Source organism: Anabrus simplex, chromosome 6 (assembly GCF_040414725.1).
Source record: "Anabrus simplex isolate iqAnaSimp1 chromosome 6, ASM4041472v1, whole genome shotgun sequence".
Classification (NCBI taxonomy): domain Eukaryota; kingdom Metazoa; phylum Arthropoda; class Insecta; order Orthoptera; family Tettigoniidae; genus Anabrus; species Anabrus simplex.
The window spans coordinates 242960717-242983474 of NC_090270.1; the positions used below are offsets into that span (position 1 = coordinate 242960717).

Genomic DNA, 22758 nt, shown 5'->3' on the forward strand with positions numbered 1-22758 from the left:
ATGAGCAATAATATGTTATTTAATTTGATTTGAGCATCCCACAGTTACTATATTGATAGATTGGTCTCTCTAAGTAGTGATTTATCAGAAACTTGTCATACATTTCTATTAAAAATATTAACATCGCTATAATCTAAATGAAACGTATTTTCGTCCTTGTATGCGTTTCTCGTGATATTTTTAGTGCATATCACATTTCTGTTTGCAGGTACATGGCAATAGTGAGGCCTCTTCAACATCGAATGTCCCGTAGACGAGCCCGTGTGGCACTAGTGGTCATCTGGGTGTGTAGTGGATTGTTGGCTGTTCCCTGCATCTTGTACTCCACCACTATGACAAGAAGGTAAGGCATTTAAGCTGAATTTGTCGTACGGTGTCACTGATACAAACATAGGAACAGAAACTCAAGTTGTCACTTCGGTATCACACTGTGGTGTTTATTGAACATAATTAAAGCAAAATAGCTATGCTCAGTACCAAACTTAAGTCGATTAACACTGCTTATAAAATGTTACATTTAACAGTCAGTCATACTCTTCAGTACTAAGGGGTAGTTTGGACATTATTTTAATTGTTCACTCAATACCCTCAGTTCTCTGTTGATGACATCACCTTAATCCTATTTTGAAAATGCCATAAAGGTTCAAATTTAAATAATGAATTGATGAACCGGAATTTTTTAAGATTTTCCTATTTCGTTTTGGGGGGAAATGTAGTTCCATAGCAGTAATAATAATACACTGACTGACAGAGCAAATGCAACACCAAGAAGGAGTGGTCAGAACTTTATGCCAGTTGCAGGGTAGACTGACGTCACTGAGGTATGCTCATGATGTGAAATGCGCCGCTGTGCTGCGCACGTAGCGAACGATCAATGGGACACGGCGTTGGCGAATGGCCCACTTCGTACCGTGATTTCTCAGCCGACAGTCATTGTAGAACGTGTTGTCGTGTGCCACAGGACACGTGTATAGCTAAGAATGCCAGGCCACCGTCAGCGGAGGCATTTCCAGCAAACAGACGACTTTACGAGGGGTATGGTGATCGGGCTGAGAAGGGCAGGTTGGTCGCTTCGTCAAATCGCAGCCGATACTCGTAGGGATGTGTCCACGGTGCAGCGCCTGTGGCGAAGATGGTTGGCGCAGGGACATGTGGCACGTGCGAGGGGTCCAGGCGCAGCCCGAGTGACGTCAGCACGCAAGGAGCGGCGCATCCGCCGCCAAGCGGTGGCAGCCCCGCACGCCACGTCAACCGCCATTCTTCAGCATGTGCAAGACACCCTGGCTGTTCCAATATCGACCAGAACAATTTCCCGTCGATTGGTTGAAGGAGGCGTGCACTCTCGGCGTCCGCTCAGAAGACTACCATTGACTCCACAGCATAGACGTGCACGCCTGGCATGGTGCCGGGCTAGAGCGACTTGGATGAGGGAATGGCGGAACGTCGTGTTCTCCGATGAGTCACGCTTCTGTTCTGTCAGTGATAGTCACCGCAGACGAGTGTGGCGTCGGCGTGGAGAAAGGTCAAATCCGGCAGTAACTGTGGAGCGCCCTACCGCTAGACAACGCGGCATCGTGGTTTGGGGCGCTATTGCGTATGATTCCACGTCACCTCTAGTGCGTATTCAAGGCACGTTAAATGCCCACCGCTACGTGCAGCATGTGCTGCGGCCGGTGGCACTCCCGTACCTTCAGGGGCTGCCCAATGCTCTGTTTCAGCAGGATAATGCCCGCCCACACACTGCTCGCATCTCCCAACAGGCTCTACGAGGTGTACAGATGCTTCCGTGGCCAGCGTACTCTCCGGATCTCTCACCAATCGAACACGTGTGGGATCTCATTGGACGCCGTTTGCAAACTCTGCCCCAGCCTCGTATGGACGACCAACTGTGGCAAATGGTTGACAGAGAATGGAGAACCATCCCTCAGGGCACCATCCGCACTCTTATTGACTCTGTACCTCGACGTGTTTCTGCGTGCTTCGCCGCTCGCGGTGGTCCTACATCCTACTGAGTCGATGCCGTGCGCATTGTGTAACCTGCATATCGGTTTGAAATAAACATCAATTATTCATCCGTGCCGTCTCTGTTTTTTCCCCAACTTTCATCCCTTTCGAACCACTCCTCCTTGGTGTTGCATTGTCACTGTCAGTCAGTGTAATAATAATAATAATAATAATAATAATAATAATAATAATAATAATAAGCGAGATAGATTGATAACTTTCTGATCACCGTTAACATGTGATGACATTGCAATTAGATGCCACCTAGGCTGTCTGCCTGCTAATCCTGATGTCCATTTCACTCTACCCGTTGGCGGAAAGAATACAACATATTTGGACGTTCAGTTACCAAATTTTAATCCATACTTTATGGTAATGCCTTTGCTGGCGAGATGTAGTGTTTGCAGTGCACTATGTCTTCTGGTATGGGCTATATCATATTTGTTACTTCAGTTGACCTGTCTCAGTCTCATCCTTGGCTTTGACAATATGAAATGTCTGAGGTATTAGTGATGCTAGTAATACCATTCCTTATCCAGCCAGTGCCTGTTGTGAATGGTGTGAAAATATCGCTCATAGGGTGCATGCATTTCAGAGGGCTTGGCAGGCTGATGTGTAATAGCAACGGCTGGTTCGGTGAGGAAAGCAACGGGAAACTACCTCACTCCTCATTTCCCTAGTACGCCTCTTCAGTGACGCCTAGGCTATTTATGACAGCTGTTGGCGGGGCTGCAGAGGAACAAACCAGCCTTCGGGCTGAATACCCAACAAGCATACAAACAACACTTTATGGTAAATCCATTGTAGAACACCTTAGACTCCCTACATGACGATATCGTGAGTGTTGAATGGACGTTTTTCTGATTGTTTTTGTTGGGTTTGAAACAACGATCTTAGAATCCAGGGACCGATGCCATAGCATCGATCAACAGAGGGAGCTTATTTATCATTAACAAGCACGGAACTTTTCATTTATGCACCATCCACTTTCCAACAGGTTGGGGCACTAAAAATATATGGATACATCTTACATACTTAGAACAATACAAAGCCAGTAGTTGAGTTCATGCGTTATATTGTACAGATTTATCCTTTGATTTTACTCGAAACATAGTTTAATAAACAAAATTATTCGTGCTCACTAACAAGAATAGTAGTGTCATCATATTAGGCATCTTTTTGTTGACAAGAAATTAATACAGACCTGCATATTGATTACACTATTTATAGCTCACGTTACAGTGCAGTTTCCACCTCGAAGATGGTTTACATCACCGGAAATAAATACACATTTAAAAAAAATACACGGCATAATATCAGGGATGGTTTCCTCACATACAGTGAAGTAAAAAGGGGTATGTGAACTTGGATCCAGTATTGCGTATTTTCTTGGCCTCCACGATCACCAGATCTGAACCCGTTGGACATCTTTCTATGGGGATACGCAAAGTCTTTTGTGTTCGCAACAGCTGTGGAGGATGAAGCAACGCTTCATGGCAGACTTGTAGGATCCTTTCAAATAATGCATACAGCACCGGGCATATTCGAGCGTGGTCATAACTCCATGTGACGATGAGTACAAGCCTGTAGTATGGCGGGAGGCAAGCATTTGAAATACCTCTTGTAAAGTAATGACCGTAATACATCAGTGCATGCAAGCTAGGCCAAGCCACTTCAGATTTTAGCCCACGACAGAGTCTGATATCCGGGAAAGTACGCATTTTTGGACCCATGTATTTATACACCTTTTTCATCTCTGTAGGTAAGCAATCCAACTTTGACATTATGCCGTGTATTTTTGAAACACCCTGCAAATACCCGACAGGAACTTGAGGATAAATAGCATGCTTTGGAAGAATGTGGCGTCGTATAAGGCTAAGAACTGTACATCCTTTAGTACCGGGGTTATCAATAGGGAAAGCCTTTTCGTTAAACTAGACCATAGGGCTTCATGGCCTACATGGAGCTTTTTTTGTTTTCCTCTACACTTCAAGAAATATTTTCCGTGATTGTTTCCCGTTGACATTCTTTTCTAAGGAAAATGTAATTAAAAGATGTACTTAACCAATAGATTTGAACGCTAACCACTGACTGCTTCGAAACCCACGCCAAATTGACAAGCTCATAAGGATTTCATCGTGTCAAGAGTCAAGTAATTTATTTCAAAGTTTCTCTAGTCTGGTATCGAGTTTGTTCAGCTGGGTTAGTCATCGAGTGATTCCAGACTCAAGTCCGAAGTAAGTGTAAGATATTTATCTACGTGAATTTGTTGCAGGAAGAGTGCTGGCTGACAAGTGCCACTAATAACACAACCTATTTGCTCCTCTGACTAGCCACTTGACTTCCCTCTCACACAGTCTATAGGTGATACGGAAAATGGTTTACAAACGATACTTTGATCGTAGTTGGTCATTAATAGGTTTCCTATAAACACGGGTCTAATCCTTGAATATTGTTTGTTTGTCCAACCCTTGTCCCGTTTCTTTACGGGATCGGGTATGAGGTGCAGTTTTTTTATGACCGGGTGCCCTTCCTGACGTCAATCTCAGGAGTTAGTGACATGGAATGACGTGATATATACAGAAGGGAGAGGGAGGGTTAAACCAGGTGCCAGCATATAGTCTAGTGCTGTCGAAAAGCACCAAGGGGTCTGCTAAAGGCTTAACCTCTCCATCCGACGGACGAATCACCATCAACTGCGTCATTTTCCCTCACTTCATATGAGCACTGCGGAGTTTAATCCAGTCTTTTGGCATGCAATATAGTGATTAGAAATTGTATACCACCACCTCTCCTACCCTGCTGGCTAACATTCTAATGGTGATTTTTTTTTCCACCAGACCGTTTAGAATTCAACGCCTTAACGATCATGGCCATCAGGCGGGCTAATCCTAGAATATTAACAGTTATTTTCCCTTACCCCTCAAGCCATTTTTGTGACTTGAAATTGTGCATGCTTGAAACTTCATGTCTGAAATGACAGGATTTTAATTGTGAAGTTTGGAGGAAATGCATCCTCCCTATTTCCCACTGTAAGATTTAGGATAATAGAGATAGTGAGAGAAATCCACTGTGGATAGCTTCGTTAATATTAAGGAAACCACAAAAGTTCAGTCCGCAAATATTATTGTACAATTCGGTGGGAATCTCTCAAAATCGTAATTGGAATGTCTTGCAGAACATTAGTATCATTATTATTGTACCTGTGCCAGATAAATATCTAATTAATTAAATTTAATTCTAAATCCTACCCATGTATGGTGACTTGCACATATGTAACTTGCTCAATAATATGCCTGCCAACGATAAGGGTGTTATTAGAATAGGGTTTACAATTGAACATTTATATTTATTTTTAAAACTCTGACTTGCTACATATTAATTATTTCAATTTCAGGTACACCAGTGGGCAGACTAGGAAAGTGTGCTACATGCTCTGGCCGGATGGCCGATATCCAACCTCGATGACGGAGTATGTGTAAGTAGAATAATTATTCTCCTTTCCTTTCCATGTATTGAGTTAAACTTGTAATTTTTAATAAAACCAAGGCATTGATTACCGTGGCTCTGGTTAAGAATATAGTGCTTTTAATGAAAATCTGTCTAAGTATATCTTGAACGCCCCTTATTTGAGACGACTTCAGACCATTTCACATTTGTACTAGTGATTGGAGTGTGCGTTCAGACAGTGTCAAAGCACCATGGAACGTCGACCTTTCGACTTCATAATTTGTTTCTAAAAATCCAAGATGGTATTGGTCAAATTTTGTGCTCGTCAAATATAAATACAATGGGGAATGAAAAAACACTATTAAAATAATTAATGGAAGAATTCGCTAGTGGCAGCATATGAAAATTTAATTTCTTAAATACTCTGTTTTGTTAGTCAGTTCTGTAATTTAATGAAATTTCCTTATTGTTTATTATAAGCTGTAATGTATTAATAATTAATAAACAAAGTCTGCCTATAAAAGGAAACAAGGCAAAAGTTATACTACGTCAGTAACAAACTGTTAAATGAACTGAGTTTATCGTGCTGGTTATGAAGCAACTCTCTTATCTTACAAAAAATAATTTATTTTGTATATTATTCATTCGTCTCTCGCACTGCTACCAGGCACTGCGTACGGGTGCTCTAAGAATTACAATCACAAACATCTCCATTTATCACTTATTACACACGAAGACGTATCTAAAATTTTTCTAGACACAAACTTAGACAGATCTAGTGAATGGGCGTTGTTTGGAAATTTCAGAACACCGTAACATTGTATTTAATTATGGTACATCTTTTACTTACAAAACTGTCATAAAATAAAAGATTTCTACCGTTACAAAAAACGAAAGAGAAAAGAAAAGCCATGTGGCTAAAATAGTGCAGTTTTTCTAATCTGTTGATCTCTTTCATCTTCAGTTACCTGCTGATCGAGTTGATCTGAAACATTGCTTCTCCTTTTTGCCTACCAGCAATCTCACACCAATACAAGAGAAAATACAGACAGACCTAATGTTTCCTGTCTCATTTCTGTATTAAAACTAGAAGGCATGGTTCTAAATGTTATAGAGTTTACTTTGTGTGTTGTTGATACTACATTTTGACTCAAGATTGAAATATAGCAATATTTTGCCTATAATAGGAAATCACTTTCAACAATTAAAGTTGACCACTTTGTATATTCGAACGAAGCAATACGTAAGTAATATGCAACTATATTTACTATGCAAATTTAAGCACCAAAACTAGGGGTGTGTCGGACAAATATGACTATGAAATATTTTCCAAAACATGGTGCAGTATTATAAATGGCTAATCGGAGTTCATTTCCAATATATATAGTCTTGATTTAATGATGGAAACGAGCAGAAAATCTACTTCGTACCTGTATAAATAAGGAATCACGATGTTCTGTATTTCCTTGACTTGGGGTTGGGAATTACTCACCAAACTCTGTCGAGAATTCCGATAAAGACAATTCACAAATTTTATTGTTAAGAAGTTTTGATTGATATGGTAAATGCGATGTACATTAAACATTAAAATAATAGATACGGTGAGGAATGAGTAAATAATGAAATAGAGGTAAATAGGATTGTCCTCCTTTTTAATCTTCAATACTCCTGCTAAGACTTTATTTACTGCAACTTTAATTTTAGGTACACTTATTGCCACTACATCAACTTCGTGGTTGGTGCTCTTTCAAAGAATCACTAGTGAGGTATATGAATTGTTCTTGCTCTCTTTAAATCATAGAGGATCGTCCGTGAATATTTCCACATAAACATTTAATCTAATAAATATCATTTTAAATCTAGTAATTTCACCTTAAGGAAGTCCTGATCAGCTAGAATACTTAAATGTTCTAAATCGGTGAAATTAAATTATAGTTAACTCAGCACATTCCCTAGTATATCTCGAAGGTGATACAATTTGCAGCTCTTTCGCCTTAGAAGCATGATCGATTTAAATGAAGCTATCTTTTATTATTATTATTATTATTATTATTATTATTATTATTATTATTATTATTATTATTAGTTGATCGGTCAACTAGGAACATCGATAAGTTTTGGTATACATTCTGGCTTTTATTCAGTTTTTGTTTGATCTTGTAGGTTTCCATTAGCTTGATGTGTCGAGTACGGCGTTCATCTGACCACTTTGCACCAGTTGACGATTTCTTATCTCGGAAACTCCCAAAGGTCATGGTGCTTGTTCTGAAAAGATCTCATTTGAGCGCGTCTTCTGGTCGTAGACCAATATTTCTTCGATGTATTGTACCGGTTACGACCTGTACATAAGTATTTTTTGGGCATAAGTTACGTTTATTTACCACGCGTAATGTTCCGAGCGCGGATGGTTTGTCTACCAACAGCGAGGACCAGCTAGCGAAGTGTATGACGACTGTGAGCTGTGACGTAGCCACAGGGGCTAGCTAGGCCGCCCGCTCGTCTCAACACGTGTTGCCAGCCTTGACTGGTATTTTCTGGATTCCACGTCACTTGTTCTAGTGAGTTCGATGGAGAAAATTTGGAAATTTCTATAATAATTGTGCTAGCGAGTCGAGCGATATGTCATCTTGTTTGGGATCACATAAACGTCCCAATGCTCGAGTTTCAAGCAAATCCATCGAGGGATTCGGGAGATATTCAATCAAACCGTATTATGACGTAGACATCCCGGATTGAATAAAAAGGGGACCTACTGTAGCCTATTCACACAGTCTCAGCTGAGTAGTCAGCGAGGACACTCTTTCTGCTACTATCATCGTGGAACTCTGTCATTATACAAGTGTGGGAAGACGATTCTTCCAAGTTTTATAAAGTGGACTCATAAGACTTCGAGTGTGGTAGAAATTTTTCTAAGTCTTCGTAATTGAACTTGGAATATTTACAAGTGTTCATTGAATGGACTTGTATTATTTACGTGTCTTCGAAGTTGGAATTTTTCTAAGTGTTAACTGGATGGACTTGTATTATTTACGCGTCTTCGAAGCTGGAATTTTTCTGTGTTCACTGAACGGACTTGTATTATTTACGCGTAAACGAGATTGGAACTTTTCTAAGTGTTCGTAAAATGGACTTGTGTTTTTTACGTGGAATATTTGCAACTGTTGAGGAACTCATTCTTCTAATAGACAGTGATTGATTAACATTGCTAGTGATGAACTTTAACTTTCCAACGGCTTTGAACAGAGTTAGGATTTCACTTGCATTTACTCAAAGACTTATACATTTGCCAGTGTTGGTTTAAAAGACTTATAGATTTCGTCAGTGAATTTATTTATGTAAATGGACTTGTGTTTTCGTCAGTGGTCACTCAAAGACTTTATGAATTTCACCAGTGATTAACTTTAAATATATTCAGACTTCCAAGTGAATGGACTTGTGTTTTTTCGTTCGAGTTTAGGCAAAGAATTACACCTTCGCCAGTAATGAACTTTGAGTTTAACTATAATTTCACAAGAAGGGACTTGTGTTTTTTCATTGCCAAAAGTCATACAGGGAAGGGGATCTTCCTAGTGATGAACTCTAAAATTATTAATACCACTCATATCATTTTAGGAGTGTTGGAAGTCTTGATGTACAATTATCAAGATCTCTGCTTATAAGTTGATCATCCAAGGTGTTCATGGACTCAGTGCTACTAGTGACCTTGGGAACATCAATCCTCTCAGTCTCATTGGGCTGAGGTAGTACATGACTATCTACAACATCGCCTGGATCATCGGGGTTCAACCTGGGCCTCAGAGTTCGAGACATCTCTACTCGCCGTCAATCCAGACAGTCCAGCTGCCTCTGTCTGGAGTATCTGGAGTCCCTGGAATCCCTGGAGTCTTCTGGAACGTGCTTCAACCAGCTTGGCTTGGTGAGCTGGAGAACCCAAGCCATACTATTGGAATACGAGGAAGACAGTCCATTTCTACTTAGAGGTGATGTGCAAACTCATGACTTATTTGAATAAACTCTTATACAATCAGAGTCAAAGTTTTTCTGTAGATAGGACCCTACCTCCTGTACCGAGCCCTAGCTAAGATTAATCCAGTTTTTTGCCCTGAGATCTCTATTTCATGCCCCTATCAAATTTAATCTGAGAGTCGGGCTCTTTTACTGGTACAGTATTTCTTGACATGAACATACCAGGAGATTGTTTTTTGTCAAAATTGTTAAAAATGCGGTTTGTACATAGAGAGCCATGCATCCGTCGTAGGTGACTGTAGAAGTGACATCTGGGTTTGCGCATTGTGTCCAAGATCTTCTGTATCTTAGAATAAATTTACTGTCTGGATTTTTAATGTAGATTCCGTTTTTGTAGTTTGGACAAATTATATTGCGTAGAATGTTTCTCTCACTTTCTTCTAACAAAGCCCCCAGTTCTGACAGAATAAGGCATCCTAACACATACATACCGATTTGACGGGAGCGTTATAATTATGAATTTTAATTGTAAAGCGCCTTCTGTTACAGCCTCGCTTTAAGAAACAATACTATAGTTACGTAGAAATGAAAAAGGTTAGCACAGGATAGGGTGGCATGGAGAGCTGCATCAAACCAGTCTATGGACTGATGACTCAAACAACAACAAACTGTGTATTTGAAAATACTCTTCCTTTCCCTTATTTCCCTTAAGATTGGTCACGCCCCCAGCCATATACGGATACATAGTCCATCAGAAGAAATTTCGGAGTGCTCCTTTTCCTATGCTTACGTGAAATGGAATATTAACTTTACAGTTCTGTACTGCAGAAATGTATGTTTGCATGGCGTATCTACGACCTCCTACAGAATAATGAATAATTGTTTCTGAAATGACGATATATATGTCCCCGGCGATTTGGAAAGCCCCCGGCGATTTGGAAAGCCACCTCTATTCCTTTGTTCTGGCCGCTAACGCATCTTTATCTAGGCCATTTGTTTGCATCCACTCAAAAAGGTATCTAAACTTACGCACACGGTTTGTTATTTCATATTTGGTGCTTAGTTGTGTCGTATTGTCTTTGGTATTTGGTATTACTTCCGTTTTTACAAAGAGTGTCCAAAAGCCTGTTTTCTCTGCTTCTTTTTTCAGCACATTAATTTATTCTGTACAATTTCAAAATTCTCTGTCATTATTGTTACATTATCCGCGAAATCTAAGCAGTCTGTATCCACTCCGCATATTATTATTATTATTATTATTATTATTATTATTATTATTATTATTATTATTATTATTATTATTACCTCCGTGATCAGTGCAGTAGCAGAGTTGGTGAAGTTCGACAAGAAGTCTATGGTTTTACCGAGCTCGATAGCTGCAGTCGCTTAAGTGCGGCCAGTATCCAGTAATCGGGAGATAGTGGGTTCGAGCCCCACTGTCGGCAGCCCTGAAGATGGCTTTCCGTGGTTTCCCAGTTTCACACCAGTCAAATGCCGGGGCTGTACCTTAATTAAGGTCACGGCCGCTTCCTTCCACTTCCTAGGCCTTTCCTATCCCATCGTCGCAATAAGACCTATCTGTATCGGTGGACGTAAAACAAATAGCAGTCTATGGTTTGAATCCTGAGTTAATTTGGGCTGGAATTTTCATCTGCAAATTCGTATGGCTCTATGAGTAGCAGACTGCCTTATCGAGCGAGTTGGCCGTACGGTTAGGGGCGTGCATCTGTTAGCTTGCATGCGGGAGATGGTGGGTTTAAACTCCACTGCCGGCGGACCGGACGATGGTTTTCCGTGGTTTCCCATTTTCACACAGGGCAAATGCTGAAGCTGTACGTTAATTAATGCCACGGCCACTTCCTTCCAACTCCTAAACTTTTTCCCTATCCCATCGTCGCCGTAATACCTATCTGCGTCGCTACGACATAAAGCAACTTGCAAAAAAAAAAAAAAAAAAAAAAAAAAAAAAAAAAGCAAATAATACCTACATAATGCCTTAAATACCGAATCGTAGCCAGATATGGACTCGGATGTCTTCAGTGATATCAGAAATACCTTGGACGAGGTGAACATTGTAAATAATAATAATAATAATAATAATAATTTCCTGTGGCAATTTCTAGCCGAGTTCAGCCCTTGTAAGGCAGACCCTCCGATGGGTATGAGCGACATCTGCCATGTAGGTAACTGCGTGTTAATGTGGTGGAGGACAGTGTTATGTGTGGTATGTGAGTTGCAGGGGTGTTGGGTACAGAACGAACACCCATCCCCCGGGCCATTGGAATTAACTAATGAAGGTTGAAATCCCCGACCCGGCCGAGAATCGAACCCGGTACCCTCTGAACCGAAGGCCAGTACGCTGACCATTCAACCGTGGAGTCGAACGGTGAACATTCATATTATTATTATTATTATTATTATTATTATTATTATTATTATTATTATTATTATTATTATCTTAGTGATAACACGTGAGTCATTGTATATTCCAAATGTATCTCTTGTATCGTGGGGTTCGTGTGTGTAGTCGTAGTTTACCTACCTTATGTGCGTGTCTATATCGTTTTCCGACATAAAGAAATAATTCAGCTGTCCTTCCGTGACGTTGCATGTTGCTTACATGGAATGTCAGTTCACTTCTGGTGTTCTCCTTTACTGAATTAATTGGATGTTCTTATGGATATGTCTAACACAGTGATGTGGGAATTCACGCTTCATGTTCAGATTTGCTTGCTCATACACTCAATTTTCTTGCCTTTTGAAAGAATTTCTTTTTCATTAATACATATACATGATAAGTAATGGGGAATTGAGTTAATTCATTGTGGCATTTTGCATTAGATTTCCTCAGACGATATCAATATGAGTAGATACTTTTCACTGATTCAGTTGCCGCCTCGAACTCAGGCCCCTGGCAGAGGCCTCCTCTTCACGGAATGTGCTGACTAAGAGTACATGCTTAACCTCTCATGACCTCACTTGAAAAGTAGGGCGGTTGGCTAAGAAAGTGCGCTCAAACTCAGATGACGTTACGCTAGCTACGTTTCCATGCCTAACCTCACAGACCCTGATTACACCCTAGACCTTAGGGCGTTAACCTTATATACACAAGGTCGATGCCCAAAATTTCAAGCTTAACCTAACAGCTAATGTGATTATGAGTAAGAGTGCAAGCTTAACCTAACAGACATGACGTGTTCGGGCTTAACCTCACAACACCGGGTTCGAGCCTAGGCTTATTGGCGTTAAAATTACAGACCCAAATCTGATGCCAAAAAGTGCAAACTGAACCTAACTGCCAACGTGAATATGGCCAGGAGTGCAAGCTTATCCTAACGGTATGGATTCGACTCCAAGCTTAACCACAAAGGGTCCTGGATTCGGCCCTAAGCTTAACCTCACAAAGGCGTTAGGTTCCCAGACCTAAGTTTGATGCCCAAAGCTGCCAGTTTAAGCTAACTGCCAACGTGATTATGGACACGAGTGCTAACAGGCACGCATTTGACGCCAGACTTAACCTTACAAGGGCGTTACAGACTCAAGTTTTCGATTCAGTCTAAGATGAGGCATTGTCCAGGTGTTCTTAGAGTTGAGCTTGTAACAAGATGACAGCTACACAAATTGTATTAATGGGTCTAGGGAGATGGTGTAAGGCTTAATACATATACTTTATTCAGTTATTAGTTCTCAAAATCTCTTCTTCTCAATTCGAGTCGAAAATTAGGCCTTCTTGTATCTGCAAAACTATTTATTTGGTCTCGGATAGATTCTGTATGTGCTACATTCAATGCAGCGAAGCTCGTGCTGATTTATTGATATGAGTTACTCGTGGAGTATAGAAAAAAAAGTACGTTATTGGAAGAGTTCAAAACATTGCATGTATTAATATGTTGCAAATATATTTCCCATGATTAACAAAATAAACCCAGACCTTTTAATTTCATTTTTGAGTATATCGCATCATTCGGGACATCCATGGAAAGTTGCGAAATTTCCTTTAAAGCACCCCTAACCATAATATCGGCGTCATTTGTAAATTTAACTGGATTCTTTCGAGGTTTCTTTTTGTTAAAAAAATGCTATTTGTTCGGGGCATCGACTCATATGGATCTTTTGCCCCTACTGGCACCATATTGTATGAACCTGAGTGTAATTGGAATGGCGGTAGTGTGGAATGTTGTGTGTGAAGAAAGGATGATTAAGGACGTCACAAACACCCAGTCCCCAGGCAAGGGATATTAATCATTACAATTAAAACCCCCTGACCCCGCCGGAAGTCGAACCGGGGTCCGCCGGGTTACAGGCGGATATGTTGCCCCCTACACCGCGGGGCCGAACTTTTGAGGTCGTACTGTGTGAGATTTCTATACTGAACTGGGATATTGAATATTCATGATTACAAATATTTGTTCGGACATCAAAAGCGGTGAAGAAACGAAGAGATCTAGAATGGTTTTCAACCTACTTAGGTCCTCGACGGTTTGGAAAGTGATTACATTGGAGAATATTACACTCGAATACTTACTAGATTCTCCTTTCTTCTGACATGGTATCTGTTTTTCATTTGCTATGAATAGTTTTTCTGCACATAGGTGACCATGTTTGATGCATATTCCTTTATATTTTCCAATATTGACGTTAAGACCAATTTCTTGTGGCAGCATGAGCAAGTAATAAAGCTGACTCGGAATCTTTTCCAATAAAAACTGCATCATCGGCAGAACTTAGTGCCGTTACAGCTTTATGATCTGGACTCAATTGGAAACCATATTTGGTAGATATCGATGGTCCGCTGAGATCATTCAAAATATGGCTGATGACGAGATTAAACAGGATTGACGACAGAGGAGAAACTTTTGTAACTCCCTTAGTTACAAAAGAGGGGTCTTGTTTGGATTCTCCGCTCCTGAATTTGTGTGACATTTCCTGTTTGCAGATTCATGATTAAATTAAGTTTGGTTGGAATTGGTAACGCCTGTAATGTCTCATTTAAATTAGCATAACCAATGTTTTTAAAGGCTTTCTGTATATCTAAAACTAGAATAGTCAGATTGGCTTGTTTGTTTTTGCTTTCTCAGAGAAAAGAGTCCAGTATGACAGTGTTGACATGCTTGCCAGAAGAGTTGGTAAATCCTCCTTGATTGGGGTTTAAGAAAACATGTTCACGGAGACGCCTGTCAAGGACCCGCTCAATTATTATTCTTATCACTGAACAGATTTTCATAGGTCTTCAGTTCTTGGTATTGAGTGTATCTACACCTGATGGATTAAGAACAGTCCTGGCCTTTCTGAAGATGGAACGTACAGCCCCAGTTTTCAACATGCGTGTGGCAATGTGAGATATTATGTCGACTTCAATACTGCTTTTGATAACTCTGACGAGGACGTGGTCTGGACCGGGTGATGTGTCCACGGCTATATGATTAACAGCAAAGTTGATTTCTTCCGGGTTTATAGACTCGTTAAATAAAATATCGATTTGTTCCCTATCATTATCACTTCCATGAGATGGGTATTCGGATCGAATTATATCATTAGGTTGACCGAAAATTTCAGAGAAATGTTGGAATACTTCATCCCAAGGAATTTTACGATTTCAGCATAGGAATTTAAAACAGACCTAATAGCCTTTCTTCGCTGGGTAACATGGGAATATGCAATTAGTTTTAAATAATATTTAGTTTCCAGTGAGACCCTAAACGCTGACTTATAGGTTGAACAGGTTTTGAATGTGCTGACTGTACCTGTACATTACAAAAATGACATTGGAATTATCTTCGGAAACATGGGAGAAAATACCTGCCTCTTAGATGAGATATTATGGTTAAGTGAAAATGTTATTTCAACGTTATAATGTACTGTTTAACACCTTAATAACTGCGAAAAGGTATTGTAAAATTCTCTTAGTTGAGTTTCGCCCAGTTTGAACGTCTATTACACCCTGCGATCTTAGGCAAGCAAGAGAGTATTTAAAGGTTTGTTCTCACGCATAACATTCAACTAGCAGAAGACTACATTTAAGATGGGCTCTTCCATTACGTGTTCATTGTACTCAGATAAACATACAAATGACTAAATATTATTATTTCTGGATTAAAGCCATGTATTATTGACAAGTATCGTATTAAACGATATTGAGTCATGGAAACCTACGTTCATTCATATAAATGACTAGCTGTTGTGGATGGTCTCGGGTGGGAAAAAATACAAACGTTAATTATCCTTATTAAAATTGCGGAAAACATATATATAAGTTTAGAAGTACATTCTCTCTCACACACACCCACACGGTATTTTATAAATAAACAGCATAGGAATGAGTTGTATATTCTCTGGCTACAAGAAACTAATGAAAGGTAATTTGGGTTTCATGACAATATCCTGAGGAGGGTTAATTATGATTTACGAACTTAGAAAATATATGAGCACAAATGGGGTAAATGTATGGTCCTTTTAGACCACCTGTTGGAAAGATTTTGGATTATATGTAGCATCCTCGACGAAATAAGGGCCCGATATTCCATGACTGGACACGGCGCAGGTTCAATCTATGTTTTCTTTCTTCTCCTTCTTTTTCAGCCCTGAAGATGGTTTTCCGTGGTTTCCCATTTTCACATCAGGTAAATGCTGAGCCTGTACCTTAATTAAGGCCACGGCCACTTCCTTCCCACTCCTAGGTTTTTCCCATCCCATCGTCACCATAAGACCTATCTGTGTCGGTGCGACGTAAAGCAAATAGCTCTTCTTCTTTATTTTCCTCCTCGTGCCTTATCCGGTCTGGATGTTGCCGATCAGCAGGCCTATCGTAGTTTCGTTCATACATTTCCGGAACAGCTCGGCAGATGACTGTTCAAACATTGACGGACGTTTTTTCAGATGACGGCGTCTAGGACCTCTTTTCGCCTTCCATGATGAGTTGGAGTATTTGATATTTCTCCTCGTTGCTCATGACGTGTCCCTAATATTTTAAATTCCGTTCTTCACGATTTTCACCAGCTGTTTATCCTGGCTGATCCACTGCAGGTCTACGAGTTTGGTCACGTGATCCTTCCAAGATTTTTTGAGCAGCATTCCATAGATCCATATCTCGAACGCGTCTATTCTCCTCTGAGTTGCTTGTGCTAGTTTCCTTGTCTCTACTCCGCACAGCAGAGCAGGGTGGACATCCCACTTGATGATGCGCAGTTTGATCGATAGGCTCAACTTTGGAGCACAGCAAGAGTCTCATTTTTATGAAGGTCGATCTGGCGATGGCCATTCGGGATTTGGGTTCCCAATGTCAGCTGAGAATGCTTCCTAGGTAGACAAGTAGGTATATCAACTCTCTCATTTTTTTTTCAGATCCCCGCCGATTGCACTGATCTCAGTCTTCTTCTATGACTAGACGTGCATATCACTTCATGTAAGTTCGTTACGCATTATATATTACTTTTATGCGCATTTGTGCGTTTTCCCTCTCACCTATTCAACTTCACAGTCAATCTAACACATACCAGTGACGTTATGTTTTTCTTTTTACATAAGAAACGGCGAAACAGTCCTAAATCATTCCACCCCGTCAACATCCACGCGTACCAAATACCGTTTATTTACCTCCCCATCCAGCTACCACAGGCTTCAGGAGCACTTCTGGCTCATCCTCAAAGACATTACAGACCTACGATCTTGCAGGTATACTTGCGCTTTGCAATACGTAGCCATGGTTAGTAGGCAGCAATGATGAATCTTTGAATGTTAAAATCTTAGAATAATATTCACTAAAACTAGTTTATGAATTCCATTATGGCAAACCACACCACATAGGAGTATTTTAAGACACTAATCGCAAAAGAAGAAGAATTCATGCATGAGAGGGTTAGTAAAATACAATAAAGCCGACCTTGTACCTAGAGAACAGTTCTAAGTCAAATATTATTGAGTGCTTTTATCACATTACATGTGGCAGATTTGACAAGTAATTCCACTGAGTGGAGAACGGAATACATCCACGGTATTGTAGCAAGAGGCGACCAAAGGAGAGCATCACTCTAATGGTTTCAACTTGGAGGTCTGCAATGGCAACCACAGACTTCATAGGCGGAGCTGGCGTTGTTAGTCTCCTCACATTCACAATTCCCATCTGACGTCTTTCGTATAATTCTTTTTCTCTGACTCCTTAAATATTAGTTTCATGAGTCCTGGGAAGTCTCCTATTTTCACGCTTTTCATGAGCATATCCTATATTCTGTTCATATCTAATTTTCTTAAGGTAAGTATTGAAATAGGTGGATTAGTCGCTGTATATCCCCCGAAAATAGTAACCACTACAACCATCATATAATTGCACCCACCCGAGCAAGTGAACACGCGTTTGGATCACGTAGCTTTCAGCTTGCATTCGAGAGGTAGTGTGTTCGAAACCCACTGTCGACATCCCTGAAGATGGTTCATCGTGGTTTCCCATTTTCACACCAGGCAAATGCTGGGATGTTCCTTGATTAAGGGCACGGTTGATTCCTTCACACTTCTAGCCCTTTCCTATCCCATTGAACTTAAGGTTTCTTGGCTTCATTTCTCTTCTCTTCCCAGAACCTCTTCATTCCTTCGCTTCGCATCTTTCCCACCCTCTACGAAAATGATCCCTTTAGGTCTTCCTTTTGTTGGTTTCTCTTCCAAGGATTTTAGACTATTGAGTCTTCTTCTGGACCCTCTTCTATTGTTGATAATTTCTATTGTAATTCAAATTTATTCTACAGTCCTCTTGACTTCTTCTACATACTTGGATGTGGCCATCATTCCGATATTCATTAGTCGTTTGTCATCCATTCTTACCAAGTGTCCGTAGATTTTCAGCTTTCGTTTTCCGAATTGTGCCCGTGATCTTTTCAGTGTTAGTGTAGACCTCCTCATTTCTCCTTTTCTTCCAAGCCCGATCAGTAGTCTTCTTCTGTCTCAGGTTCACCCTGGTACGATAATGGTATGTGTTTCAACGCTGAGTGTCGAGCGGCGGAACCTTACATGGGACCAACGGGTATGGATGGAGGAGACCTTTAGGTGGATGCTGGATCCGTCATTGGAGGAAATGCCGCCAAAATGCGCCTGTTCTCCAGCTTAAGTGCGGATACAAAAGGCGTCTGTTCTCCCGGTTAGGGGTGGCCTAAAATAAACTCCGGAGCTTACAACCGCAGTAGGAGATACGTCCACTCTCGCAATTATCTTCAACTTAAGGCATGATAGAAACACTTTCAGTAAAATCTACTCCTACGTCGTATGTAGTGCAGTGAATTGCACATTGGTAATTTCCGCACCACAATACTGCTATTAGTTTAATAAGTGTATCTGAGGGTATACGACAGTGTTGATGGTGATTTATGCGGCGAATAGTAACGTTAAGCCTCGAGCAGGCCCCTAGGTGCTATTCGACAGGAGTAGGCTATGTGCCAGCACAGAGTTTCACCCTATCCATTCCCACCTTCATACAACACGCCATTCATTTCATCTCATTCTCCTCTGATTGAGGTTGAAGTCAAGAAGTGAATTCGGTGTGTAAAACTCGCTGCGGAGATTCATCTCACGCATACCCGACTCCTTAGAGAAACGATGTAAGGATTGGCAATACAGTTGAATGGCAGATTCACTTTCTATTTGCCTTGATGTTGAAAATTAACCTTCAGTAACAAGCCCTTTAATCCCGATATTCTAAATTCCATTACCATCTTAAATATTCCTGAAAGACAAAAATCTTTCATTTTCCCTTTTCTTGCGGCCAGCAAATATACTCTTCTAACACGCGTCCTCCAAACCTCATAATTTGTTTTCAACTGAAAGATTGTGAGCACAATCAAGGAGGACAGCAAAACCCATAAAAGTACGTTGTCTAATACGACGATATTTCAAGTTTCCATCAGAAGTGGGATGGTGTTAGATGTGCTTCACTGACTTGGTGACGTAGTTTTCTCCATATGGCCTACAACAGTATCACTGACGAAGCTACAAGTCAGATAAATTAGATCCTTGAAAGAAAGAAAATCAGAGAAGAATGAACTGCCAGGCCGTTCAACGTAGAGCTTTTCTAGGTTCCATGTGTCAGCATTGAGGTGGAGCTTGAGGTTCTTTAATTGATCTCTTTGGCCTTCTAGGAACTAGTAATTGGTTACATTGATACACTCAGAAGAAAAAATGTAGCTCGCCAGCGATGGATGCGTATGATAACTTATTTTGACATGATTGCACACCTCTAAAATTAACTGATACACGGCTTCCAAATTCATGTTACCGGCACTTCAACCGATTATTCAGCTCGTCATATTGACACATTCCATCTGAAATTTGCTCAAGATTCTACATCGAAGTAGAACTAGGAGAAAATTATAAACCGGTAACATGTTCTGTTTTACTACCTGTACCGGAGGTACACCCGCCCCACTCATTTAAAATAAGCGCCTTTTAAAAGGCCATCTATACATAAACTTTGAAACTGCTAGTGGAAGAAGTTCGAACGTTTTTCGACAGAGATCTCTACTGTCAAACTTCGTACGAGGATGAACAATTAATTTTTGAAGTAATTTTGTGTGTCAAGGTTGCCGAAACAGAACTGTTTATTGATTGTTTTTGGTGTTCAAAAGTTATAAACACTTCTTTATCTTTCCGCCAACTTAATATTTCAACCAATAAGTAATTTCATACATGTATTTAAGTAACCAATCACTGTTTTTGATATGTATTTGATTGTCCAATAAAAATTGGGGGTGTGTCAGGGGTTAGGCCCAGAGAAATATGGAACCTTCCTCTCCGCTGTAAAAATTGGGACCGTTGAGGCAATGTTGTCTTTGTGATCGCTCCAGTCAAGAGGTTTAGAGTGGGTTCAAAACGGAGGCAGAAGAAAAGGACTCCCTCGCCCATCTTCGGGAGGTCCACCAGCTCGAGGTAATGGCAGACTCTGTTTAACCATGTAATAGCCTTTGAAAGCCAACTCGAGGGGAAGGTTCCAAATGTCTTTCGCAATATAACTTTTATTTCTCAATGTAAATTCCCAAACAAGTCTAAAGAACTTAACCGAACGTAGGGATTAAAGAGTGAGGAACCCTCTTGTATTCCCTCTCAACTTAATACTGAGGTAACAATGATTTTGTAATCTTTAAAATCTATCTCTTAATTTTGTAAATTTTATCTCTATCTAGTCACCTCCGTAGTATAGGCTTAGCCTCTCTAACTTTGGGCCTTAAGCCCACATAGGGTTTTAATGATGTTCTGGTGAATTCCAAAGGAGTGTAAGAGTTCACCTCCTAACAGTTTGCTTTGCGGCCAGTAACTTGAACATTTTGTTTTTAAATAACACCACTTAGAATGGGCACTTGTTACCCCTGTTTAAATCAAATTCTATTTGTTCATTTTGTGTCTAGGTAAATCAGACGGTTGAACGATTATGAGAGTGTCTACTCTTTGATTTCGTTAAATGTATGTAGGTGTCTTAATACACCTGGGACTTGTAATTTTTAAGGGTAGCCTCCTAGGAAGTAATTGTGTAGAGAAAAATTGCTCTTTTTACTGATGTAAAAATTGGGAGTTCTGTCTCCTTGAATGTGGGTTGTTAATGCTGTAACCAGACAGCTTCGAGCTCAAGTAGTTAAATGGTTGTTATCTGATTATTTGAGATTTTTGTGTTCTTGTTACTTAAGCTCACGAGCTGGACCTTGTACCTGATTTTGTTACTTGCTTAGCAAAGTGTAATGTTTGAAAAGAAAAAGAAAATGAGGAAAGAAATACATTCCGAAATTTTAAGGTTTAAAATTGCTATTTAATCTTTTCTCTATCCACCTATTCATGCTCGCACCTTCTTTCACCTCTATCCACCACGATATCTCCGTAACACTAACAATAATATTTAGACAACTTTTTATCTGCAAAAAAAATTATTTCCTCAAATTTGGGTGTGAAACGAACGAGAAAAGTATAGTTTTTTAGGATACTGAAAGTAGAGTATGATTAGATTTTAATTTTATTTCTAGTTTTGGAAATAGAATCGTATTCAACTGTATTTTACCCAATGTTGCACTGAAATTATATATTCTCTTCGATACAAGTGCTGCTTCCAGTTTATATTAAGGTATGATTTCAGGTGTCATTTCCATTATGAATATAGTTCTCCTGCACATTATTTCACGTAGCTTGTGGTTTAATGAATGCATGATTAGTTATTAATTCATCCTGTGGTAATAGTATAATTAATAAGCAATTTTCTAGGGATAAATTTTGAAGTACCTGGTTGATTGTTAGTTTAATTATTTGTGGTTTTACTGATACGTGAGAATATGCAGTTCGGTTGCAAACATTAAACTTTTAATTGACTTTACATGGACTGCTAATGCGTCTTCTGAAACAATATATACTATTCAGTGTAATAAGATGCCGAGTTCATAACCGTCTTGATATTTTAGCGAATGGCTATGAAACTCTCTTATTTGTGAATAGGTCAGAACATGTAAGCCCGAAACGGCTGTTCTCTCCCATCCCAATCGAATATTGTCTGTGAGACTTTCTTTTTCTCAGTCGTCTGACAGGGTTGAGTTGCTCAGACGGTAGTGGTCCTAGCCTTCTCACCCCAACTTGGAAGGTTCGATCCTGGCTCAAACCAGTTGTATTTGAACGTGCTCAAATACGTAAAACTCGTTTCAGTAGATTTACTGGCGCGTAAAAGGACTCCTGCGGGACAAAATTCCGGCACTTTGGCGTCTCTGAAAGCCGTCAAAAATAGTAGGAATTAAAAGCAATAATATTATTACGATTATTACTGTTTAATTAATTAATTAATTAATTAATTAATTTGTTTATTTATTTGCTTGTTTGTTTGTTTGTTTGTTTGTTTGTTTGTTTGTTTGTTTGTTTGTTTTGACCCATAAAGCAAATTATGGATTGCTGTTTATATTTCTGTTCTTCTTCCAGAATTCTTTCATCATGTCGCTATGTTTAGCTCGACGTTCATCAGTCAATGTTCTCCAATATCTGCTGGGTTTATCATCTGAAGCAACTTACCAAGTGTAGGTCTTATGTTTTTGCAGTCTTCGATATCTGTAGGTGTGATGTTGGCGTTATTGAGATCATTTTGAATTTGTTTGATCCAAACTGTTGTCGTCTTTAATGTTTGTGAGCACATCAATATCTTCTTTGTTAGTCGCTTGTCATCTAGCCTCGTAATGTGTCCATAGAATTTCAATCGTCGTTTGCGGAAATCTGTTTCAATGCTTGAGTATTTTTCTGTGATCTTGTCCAATTCTAGACGATATCCTTCATCTTAAGTTGAGACTGGGGCTGAATTATGGCTTAAACGGCATCCAGATTGTCACAGTTCATCTCGATGAC

The 22758-nt window shown here is 39.9% G+C and overlaps 1 protein-coding gene across 1 annotated transcript in view; it reads left to right on the forward strand.

Moving 5' to 3' along the window:
* LOC136875689 (tachykinin-like peptides receptor 86C) overlaps positions 1-22758 on the forward strand; it is a 554249-nt gene that overhangs the window by 417354 nt on the left and 114137 nt on the right. Inside the window, exons 3-4 of the mRNA XM_067149244.2 lie at positions 209-343; positions 5402-5482. Of these exons, the coding sequence (XP_067005345.2) occupies positions 209-343; positions 5402-5482 (216 nt within the window). The remainder of the gene's footprint in view (positions 1-208; positions 344-5401; positions 5483-22758) is intronic.